The following is a 9,164-nucleotide window of genomic DNA, read 5'->3' on the forward strand; positions in this document are numbered from 1 at the left end:
TTCTGGCTTCTGGCCACCCCGAGTGTGGCCGTCTTGCCTGTGCTGGTTCTCTCGTCCTTGACGGTGGGCCTCTCCCTGCCACTGCAGGGCCATGTGGCTTCCTCCACTATGAGCTGCCCTCAAGAATCCTTTGCTTTCTGCTTTTGACTTCTTAGCCGTCCTGTCTCTTTAGCAGAGTTCATTCTTGTGGTGCCAGGATTGAACCCAGGGCCTTTGCACTAAGCTGCATCCCAGCCCTTTTTAGACGTTTTACTTTGAGGAAAGATCTTGGAAAGTTGCCCAAGCTGGGCGAAAATTTGTGAACCTCCTGTTATCCTCCCAGAGTGCTGAGATTACAGGCGTTTCCCCTTTCTACCAGCTAGGTGTCCATTCTCTTTGATTTGTGGTTTGTTTGTTTTTGGTTTGGGTTTTGTTTTTTGTTGTTGTTTTTTTGGTACCAGGCGTCGAACTCGGGTCCTTGTGCTTTCGAGGCCAGCGGTGGAACCACTGAACTAAATCCCCAGCCATAGGCATCCATTCTTGATGCTCACCCTGTCAGAGTGAAAGCTCGCTTTGAGTTTGTAGCTTTCTTTCTCTAAATGGTGTCATCCAGTTAAACGGTTCTTATATTTAGTGTATGCAAGCTTATCAATTTTTAATGCAGTTTTGTTCTTACATCTTGGTTAAGAAAGTATTTGTCTTTCTGTGGCCAGAAAGTACTTCTCTATATTTTCTCCTATAAGCTCAAAGTATTTTCTTTGCACATTTAAATTCCTTTTTTTCCCCCCCGCTACTGAGGACTGAACCCAGATCTTTTACATTGAGTATGTTTCCAGATCTTTTTTTGTTTTTTCAGACAGGGTCTTGCTTAGTTGTTAAATTTTCCAGGCTGGGCCTGAACTTGCAATCCTCCTGCCACAGCCTCCCAGGGTGTAGGACTAGAGGCCTGTGTCACCGGGCCCAGCTACATTTAAGTTCCTAATACACCTGGAGCTGACTTCAGTGTGTGGCGTGAGGTAGGGGTGACCTGAATGCCTCTGCCCCCACTTGCAGGTCTGCCTGCTCACCCCTTCTGCCCTTGGGTGTGGCCCATTGAGGTCCTGTCCTGGCCTTGCAGGGAAACTTCCGGCACACGGAGACCCACAATGCTGTGTCCCGAGAGGAGCTCATGATGGTCCTGGCGGGCCTGGAGCAGCTGCAGATCCGCGCTCTCTTCTCGAAGATCTCCTCGGCTGTGTCCTTGCGTAGGGTCGTGCTGGAGGTGGCCAGTGAGGTGGGCACGGGACCTCCGGCCAGCAGTGTGGAGTTGTGCATGTGTCCTGCCAACTACCGTGGGGACTCGTGCCAGGTGAGATGGAGGCTCCGGTGGGGGCTGTGTCCTTCCTTCCCTGAATGCCCCTCCTGCTGCAAGCATTCTCGGTGCTGTCCCCACCTCTGTCCCCTGTTCGCCTCTTCCTGCCTGCTGCCCGGCTGGCCTGCGCACAGGTTCGTGGTCAGCTGCTCGCTGGTGCCCATGCATTGCCCACTCTGGCCCTTGCCTACCTAGCCATCCAACCTAATGTCCAGCTAATTGGCTCCTCTTTGTCCCACACCATTCACCCACTGCTGTTCACCTGGATGTGGGTGGCTCCTGTCACTGGCAGAGGACTGTGGCTGAGCTCCCTGAGAGGCAGCTGTAGAGCAAGGCTGTGGCCCACATGGGTGCTGGTCACCGGCCCCAAGGCCCAGCCATTTATCAGTCAGGGTGTCTGCATGGCCTCAGCAGCCCGTCCTCAGGCCTGAGGGTGGCAGCCAGACACGGGGCCTGCATCCAGCTGGCCAGGGCCCGGAGCTTTGCTTCTGGCCCAACCTCTGCCCAGTGTGTGTGGTGTCTGCTACGGGCATGGGCTCCCTGCTGGTGAATACAGGGGCCTGGGTCCGACTGGAGTGGCTCGATGGTCTGCCTGGCCCAGGATGCCTTGGCTGCTGTGCTCTCATCGGTGTCCTCTCCACCCCGCAGGAATGTGCCCCTGGCTATTACCGGGACGTCAAAGGACTCTTCCTGGGTCGATGTGTCCCCTGTCAGTGCCACGGCCATTCAGACCGCTGCCTCCCTGGTTCCGGTGTCTGTGTGGTAAGTAGGACCATGGGGAAGCGGCACCAAAGGCCTTCGGGACTGTGGCTTCAGAGGCCCTGAGGCCCAGTGCCTGGGGCATGGAGTGGGTCCCTGGAAGGGTTGGGTGGGACGGGGCCTCCACCATGGGCGCTGACCATCCACTCTGCCCCAGGGCTGCCAGCACAACACGGAGGGAGACCACTGTGAGCGCTGCCAGGCCGGCTTCATGAGCAGCCAGCCTGGGGACCCCTCTTCTCCCTGTGTCAGCTGCCCCTGCCCTCTAGCGGTTCCTTCCAACAAGTAAGCTGCACCGGCCCCTTGTGCTTCCTTGCCAGAACCCCACTATTTTACCTCCACTCGGAACCAGGGCAGCGGGAGGGGTTCGCTGGGTGGGCGCTGCCTGGGCACTGGCAGGGCCGGAGGAGCTCAGCGACCACCGTCTTGCAGCTTCGCGGAGGGCTGTGTCCTGCGTGGTGGCCACCCCCAGTGCCTCTGCAGACCCGGCTACACCGGGGCCTCCTGTGAACGGTGAGCCAGGCAGGCCTGGGCGCTAGCTGGGTGCTCCTGCTGGGGGCACAGGGTGCTGACCGGCCCTCGCTCACTGCCACCCAGATGCGCTCCCGGCTTCTTCGGGAACCCTCAGGTGCTGGGCAGCTCGTGCCAGCCCTGTGACTGCAGTGGCAACGGAGACCCCAACATGATCTTCAGCGACTGTGATCCCCTGACAGGCGCCTGCCACAGCTGCCTGCGCCATACCACTGGACCTCACTGTGAGAGCTGTGCCCCTGGCTTCTACGGCAACGCCCTGCTGCCTGGCAACTGCACCCGTAGGCACCCTGGGGACAGGTCACCATCAGGACTGTGGGCAGGGCTGGCCAGGGAGTTGGCAGCCATGGAGCCAGGGTAGCCTGGAACAGGCACAGCCTGTAGGGGTGAGAGGGGTTTGTCAGGCCATCTGGCGGGCTGCTTGTCACAGCCTCCTCTCCTGTAGCGTGCGACTGCTTCCCGTGTGGCACAGAGGTTTGTGACCCCCGGAGTGGCCATTGCCTGTGCAAGGCCGGCGTGACTGGGCCCCGCTGTGACCGCTGCCAGGTAGGGCTGGAGGAAGTGGGGGCCTGGGATTGGCACCGAGGGCTGGGGGAGGCGGGGACTCATGAGCAGGGCAGGGCTGTGACCCCAGCTTGCACCCGCAGGAGGGACACTTTGGTCTCGAGGGCTGTCAGGGTTGCCGCCCTTGCTCCTGTGGACCAGCCGCCGAGGGGTCTGAGTGCCATCCCCAGAGTGGGCAGTGCCGCTGCCGACCAGGAGCTGGGGGACTCCAGTGTCGTGAGTGTGGCCCTGGCCACTGGGGGCTCCCGGAGCAGGGCTGCAGGCGTGAGTATGGCAGGCCACAAGAGGGCGGTGGGCACCACACACGGGCTGTGTTGATCCTGCCTGATCCCTGTTCCCCACAGGCTGCCAGTGCCCAGGGGGCCACTGTGACCCACACACAGGCCGTTGTACCTGCCCGCCAGGGCTCAGCGGGGAGCGCTGTGACGCCTGCAGCCAGCAGCACCAGGTGCCTGTGCCAGGTGGGCCCAAGGGCCAGGGCGTCCACTGCGAAGGTACGGCCCATTCTGGGTCCTTCTCCTGCCTTGCCTCACCCTTCCTGTTCTGCCTGGGGGCCGTGGGGGTCCTAGAGTAGTGGCCTGGCTTTCTGTCTGTTTCTCAGGGCCCCCCCATGATCGCTGCTGACCTCACACTGGCCCTCCTCTCCCCAAATCGGTGCTGTGGCTCCAACCTTGAACCCCATCTGCCCATCACAGGCACCCAGGCCCCACCCCATGGTGTATTTCCTGTGTCCTGAGGCCAGCTTCCTGTGCCTGCCCAGTTCCCTCCTGACCCTTCATGCCTTTGGCCTGGCTCAGTCTCCTGTGCCAACTCTGGGACTCCACTGCCAGCCCAGGAGCTCTCCTGGTCTTGTGATGTGCACTGACCCCACTTCTCTGGCAGACCTCGTGACCCTCAGCCCTGTGCTCTGCCCCTGCCCAGACCCGTGACATTGTGTAACCCAAGATTTTGGCCCCTGTTCTGACCCCACGGCCCTTCACTGTCCCCAGTATGTGACCACTGTGTGGTCTTGCTCCTGGACGACATGGAGCAGGCCAGCGCCCTCCTCCCTGCCATCCGTGAGCAGCTGAGTGGTATCAGTGCCAGCTCTGCAGCCTGGGCCCAGCTATGCAGGCTGAACACCTCCATCACCGACCTGCAGGTACTGTGCACCCGTCCCCCAGGTGGGGTGGGCACCTGCCTCTGCTCAGCCCTGCGGTGCAGCCCCTCCTCCAGTGCAGGCCTCTCCGCCAGGCCATGTGGGTACCCACCTTCATTCCTCACAGGGCCAGCTCCGGAGCCCACTGGGCCCCAGCTACAAAGCAGAGCAGCAGCTGCAGACCCTGGAGCGACAGAGTATGAACTTGGAGCAGGATGTTCAGCGGCTGAGTGGCCAGGCAGGACCCTAAAGCCCCCACCCCAAGTCCCCTAGGGCACCCCTGCCCCAGGACCCTCAAGTCCCTAATTCCCTGATCCCCCAGCCCCAGCTGTCCTGCACCTGCAGAACTGTAGGCTGAAGGGCTCTGCATCCATAGGCCATGGGGGCCCAGGACCGGGCTGGCCAGCTGCTGAACAGTACGGAGGCCACACTGGGCCATGCACAGACACTGCTGGTGATTGTCCGGGCTGTGGACCGCGCCCTGAGCGGTAGGGTTGACTTCTCCAGCCTCAGAGAAGGGAGGGCTGCCTGGGGGTGGAGGACACTCCCTGGGGTCTGCCTCTTTGCTTGGCCTCAAGAGCTGGCAGAGCCGCATGTTTAGATGGGGAAATGGCGTGTCTGGAGTCGACAGGTCAGTTGAGAAGCTAGGCGAGGGGCTGATCTGGCCAGTCTGAGCTGGGTGGGCTCTGAGAAAGCATGGTTTTGAGAGTCAAGCGGATGAGCTCTCAGTCCCACCCTCGAGACCTTCAGCCAGGAGGAAATGAGGGCCCCTGAGTTTATGAAGCAGCCGACCACAGGCTTACAGAGCAGGGCCTGGGCCAGCTCAGGCCGGGGAGAGGTAGTCTCGGCTGAGTGCTGGCCAATGAGCAGGACTTGGCCTCAAGAAGGGACAGGGAAGGCCATCAAGGAGTCAGGAGCAGTGAGCAGCATGCTGGGGGTGGCACTGTAGGAGGGCAGCTGTGGCCCTTAGCGCGGAGATGCTGGGTGGAAATGTCACGGGGCCCGGACCCTGACCGTTTCCTTCCACAGAGCTGGCATCCCAGCTGGGCCACATCTCACCAGCCAACGCATCGACCCCATCGGGCGAGCAGCTGCACCGGACACTGGCAGAGGTGGACAGGTTCCTGCGGGAGATGCGGGCCCGTGACTTCGGGCCACCCCAGGCGGTAGCGGAAGCTGAGCTGACCGACGCCCAGAGGCGTGAGTGGCGGCTGTCCTGTCGGGAAGGCAGGGCTGTGTTGTGGGAGGCCAGCTGTGGTGGGGCTGGAGCCGCAGCGCGCCCACTTCGAGGGGCAGATGGGGACTGGGACTCGGGAAGGGATCTGCTGCCAGGGTAACTGCCCTTGCCCCTGGTGCTGGCCAGTGCTGGCCCGTGTGCAGCAGCATCTGACCCGCCGATGGGAGGAGAACCAGGCGCTGGCTCAGCATGCACGCGACCAGCTAGCTCAGCATGAGGCCGGCCTCATGGACCTGCGGGAGGCCCTGAATCAGGCGGTGAGCACCACGCGGGACGCTGAGCAGCTCACCAGCCGCAACCAGGAGCAGCTGGAGGAAGCCCTGGTGAGGGACTCCTCTGCCCACCCTCTCACCCCACTGCCCCTCCCTGCCGGTTGTCCTTTATTCTCACACACACACACACACACACACACACATCCCCCACTTGCCTTCAGCAACGGAGGCAGGAGCTGTCCCGGGACAGCGCCACCCTGAAGGCTACTCTGGAGGCTGCCAGCCGCACCCTGACCCATGTCTCTGAGCTTCTGCGTGGCACGGACCAGGCCAAGGAGGTGAGCATGGTCCACATTCCATCAGGCCACTCCCCACTTAGTTCCCTCCCACACCATGGGCTGTGGTGGGTTCTGGTGCTCATGTGCATGCAGAGTGCCCCCTTGCGTCCCAGATGTGGCCCTACTGAGCCTACCCACCTCCAGGACCTGGAACACCTGGCCGCTAGCCTGGACGGGGCCCAGACCCCACTGCTGGAGAAGATCAGGGCCTTCTCCCCAGCTGGCAGCAAGCTGGACTTGGTGGAGACCGCTGAGGCCCACGCAGAGCAGCTGAATCAGCTGGCATTCAACCTGTCCAGGTGTGTGGCCCAGGTCCCTGCTGGGTGTAGCCAGGCCAGGATGGGGCTGCTGGTCTGGGAGGGCTCCTTGGTAGGGGAAGCCATTAAAGGGGTCAGACTTTCCTGAGTCTCACAGGAAGTCGGGGCCCAGGCCGGCAGGAAGAGCACATGGGTGGCAAGCCAGGCCAGGGGTCTGGCTCTCCGCACCTGCACATCTCTCTCCTCCCTCTGCTTTGCACAGTATCATCCTTGGTGTCAACCAGGACCGTTTCATCCAGAGGGCTGTGGAGGCCTCCAATGCCTACAGCAGCATCCTAAAGGCCATGCAGGATGCTGAGGATGCCGCTAAGCAGGCCTGGCAGCAGGCGAACCATGCGTGGGAGGTGAGCCTCTGACTCCCCAGGCTGCAGGGAGCCCGAGCCTGGCCCCGTTGGTGTGACCTGCATTTTTCCCCATCTGCAGACCGCGGTACAGCGGGGCCTAGTGCCTCGAGCCCAGCAGCTGCTGGCCAACAGCAGTGACCTGGAGAAGGCTGTGCTCGGGCAGCAACAGAGGTTGGGGCTTGGTGAGTTCAGGGCTCCTTGGGGACTCTGGGCCAGGTCTGTGTGGGTTTTGTGGGTGGTTCTGGCGTGATTCAGGGCAGAAATGGAACTAGCTTGGTGTGAATTCTGCTCCCCACCTGCAAAGGGCAGCTTCTGCTGTGGTGGTGTGCCCAGGGCCCCCAGCCAGAGTGCAGTCTGTGTGCACGAGGCCTGGGAGGCTCCTCCCCACTGAGCCTGCCTCCCCCGCAGCGTGGGTCACCCTGCAGGGTGCCAGGACCCAGCTCCGAGATGTCCAGGCCAAGAAGGACCAGCTTGTGGCCCAGCTCCAGGAGGTGCAGGCCATGCTGGCCATGGACCCAGGTACGTGGGTGTTTCTTCCTCACCTGCCGCTCCTTTGTCCCCATGGGGAGTGGACCCTTGGCCTGAGGGACACTACCTGGCTGGCAGAGTGGCCGTGTGACCGTGGACACACTCACTCATGTCGCTGCAGTGCAGCTTGGGGTGGGGTTGGAGCACATCCTGGGAGCAAGGACTCAGGGCAAGGGTGTGTGGTTTATCCTGCTTCTGGAAGGACCCGTGGCTGCCACGTGTCCTGAACAGGGCTGGAGCCTCAGAGGCCTGAGCAAATGGGGTTGCTGGCAGCAGGCAGCCCAGAGCCTCCGAAGGTGGCAGGAGCAGCATGCTCAGTGAGGGATCTTCAGTGGGTGCTGAGGGTCAGCTTTGACTACAATGAAAAGAGGGGCAGGGGTTCCCATTCTGGCCCTTTGGGGGTTTGGGGCTGCGAGGGCAGAGTGGTCTTCATCCGACCCCTGCCAAACATGCCCTATTCCTGCTGCAGGTGAGACAAGCGAGAAGATTGCCCATGCCAAGGCCATGGCTGCTGAAGCCCAGGACACAGCTGCTCGGCTGCAGTCCCAGCTTTGGGACATGCAGAGGAATCTGGAGCAGTGGCAGGGCCAGTTTGGGGGCCTGCGGGGCCAGGACCTGGGCCAGGCAGTGCTGGATGCAGGCCACTCAGGTGAGCCAGTGGTGTGGGTCCTGGGGAGGGAGGTGGGCAGTGAGCTCTCAGTGCACGCAAGCGCACACACACCCTGTGCCTGCAGTGTCCTCCCTGGAGAAGACGCTGCCGCAGCTGCTGGCCAAGCTGAGCCTGCTGGAGAACCGCAGCACACACAACGCCAGCCTGGCCCTGTCCGCCAGCATCGGCCGCGTGCGGGAGCTCATCGCTCAGGCCCGGGGCGCTGCCAATAAGGTGGGTGGCGCCCGGGGGACGGTGGTGTCTGGGAGACGGAGTGGTGAGCACTGACACTCCTGCACTCCCAGGTCAAGGTATCCATGAAGTTCAACGGGCATTCGGGGGTGCAGCTGCGCACCCCACGAGACCTCGCAGACCTTGCCGCCTACAGCGCCCTCAAGTTCCACCTGCAGAGCTCTGAGCCAGCGCCAGAGCCCAGGCAGCAGGCCGGGGACCACTTCGTGCTGTACATGGGCAGCCGCCAGGTAAGGCTGGACAGGAGGCCAGGTGAGCTGACTGTCAGGAAGGGTGGTGTTCGGTCCCTGCCCCAACTGTTTCTGTCACTGCCGCAGGCCACTGGGGACTACATGGGTGTGTCTTTGCGAAACCGGACGGTGCACTGGGTATACCGGCTGGGGGCAGCTGGCCCCGTGACCCTCAGCATCGACGAGGACATTGGGGAGCAGTTTGCCACCATCAGCATCGCCAGGTGGGAGGCCCTGGGAGAGGCAGCACCCTCGCTGTGGGGTCCTGGCCACAGCTCACCCGCACCTTTGCCTCTGCCCCCAGGACCCTCCAGTTTGGCCACATGTCTGTCACGGTGGATGATCCGACCGTCCAAGAGACAAAGGGGGACGCGGTAGCCCCTGGGGTGGAGGGACTGCTCAGCCTGCAGGCTGACGACTTTGTCTTCTACGTGGGCGGGTACCCCAGCAGCTTCACGGTGAGCCTGGGCCAGCCGGGGACAGCCTGTGAGCAGCTGCAGCCCCGCCCATCCCATCCTGTCGTTTCCTGGCCGGATGGGGGAACCCTGACTGTTCTGTGCCCGCAGCCTCCCGCACCCCTCCGCTTCCCCGGCTACCGGGGCTGCATTGAATTGGACACGCTAAACGAGGAGGTGGTCAGTCTATACAACTTCGAGAGGACCTTCCAGGTGGACACAGCTGTGGATAGGCCTTGCGCCCGGTGCGTACGTACAGCCCTGCCCACCTGCCCCCCCT

The 9,164-nt window shown here is 62.3% G+C and overlaps 1 protein-coding gene across 1 annotated transcript in view; it reads left to right on the plus strand.

Moving 5' to 3' along the window:
• The window catches only part of Lama5 (laminin subunit alpha 5), an 80,310-nt gene that overhangs the window by 66,630 nt on the left and 4,516 nt on the right, over positions 1 to 9,164 (plus strand). The window contains exons 42-65 of the mRNA XM_033766968.1: positions 1,097 to 1,327; positions 1,979 to 2,092; positions 2,247 to 2,374; positions 2,522 to 2,602; positions 2,687 to 2,901; positions 3,066 to 3,166; positions 3,268 to 3,448; positions 3,529 to 3,678; positions 4,174 to 4,325; positions 4,450 to 4,560; positions 4,699 to 4,810; positions 5,352 to 5,522; positions 5,686 to 5,882; positions 5,993 to 6,109; positions 6,254 to 6,408; positions 6,629 to 6,770; positions 6,850 to 6,952; positions 7,179 to 7,289; positions 7,768 to 7,947; positions 8,033 to 8,181; positions 8,253 to 8,429; positions 8,517 to 8,653; positions 8,734 to 8,887; positions 8,996 to 9,133. Of these exons, the coding sequence (XP_033622859.1) occupies positions 1,097 to 1,327; positions 1,979 to 2,092; positions 2,247 to 2,374; positions 2,522 to 2,602; positions 2,687 to 2,901; positions 3,066 to 3,166; positions 3,268 to 3,448; positions 3,529 to 3,678; positions 4,174 to 4,325; positions 4,450 to 4,560; positions 4,699 to 4,810; positions 5,352 to 5,522; positions 5,686 to 5,882; positions 5,993 to 6,109; positions 6,254 to 6,408; positions 6,629 to 6,770; positions 6,850 to 6,952; positions 7,179 to 7,289; positions 7,768 to 7,947; positions 8,033 to 8,181; positions 8,253 to 8,429; positions 8,517 to 8,653; positions 8,734 to 8,887; positions 8,996 to 9,133 (3,507 nt within the window). The remainder of the gene's footprint in view (positions 1 to 1,096; positions 1,328 to 1,978; positions 2,093 to 2,246; positions 2,375 to 2,521; positions 2,603 to 2,686; positions 2,902 to 3,065; positions 3,167 to 3,267; positions 3,449 to 3,528; positions 3,679 to 4,173; positions 4,326 to 4,449; positions 4,561 to 4,698; positions 4,811 to 5,351; positions 5,523 to 5,685; positions 5,883 to 5,992; positions 6,110 to 6,253; positions 6,409 to 6,628; positions 6,771 to 6,849; positions 6,953 to 7,178; positions 7,290 to 7,767; positions 7,948 to 8,032; positions 8,182 to 8,252; positions 8,430 to 8,516; positions 8,654 to 8,733; positions 8,888 to 8,995; positions 9,134 to 9,164) is intronic.

This window comes from Fukomys damarensis, unplaced genomic scaffold (assembly GCF_012274545.1).
Source record: "Fukomys damarensis isolate Sample0158 unplaced genomic scaffold, DMR_v1.0_HiC HiC_scaffold_22, whole genome shotgun sequence".
NCBI classification, from domain to species: Eukaryota; Metazoa; Chordata; class Mammalia; order Rodentia; family Bathyergidae; genus Fukomys; species Fukomys damarensis.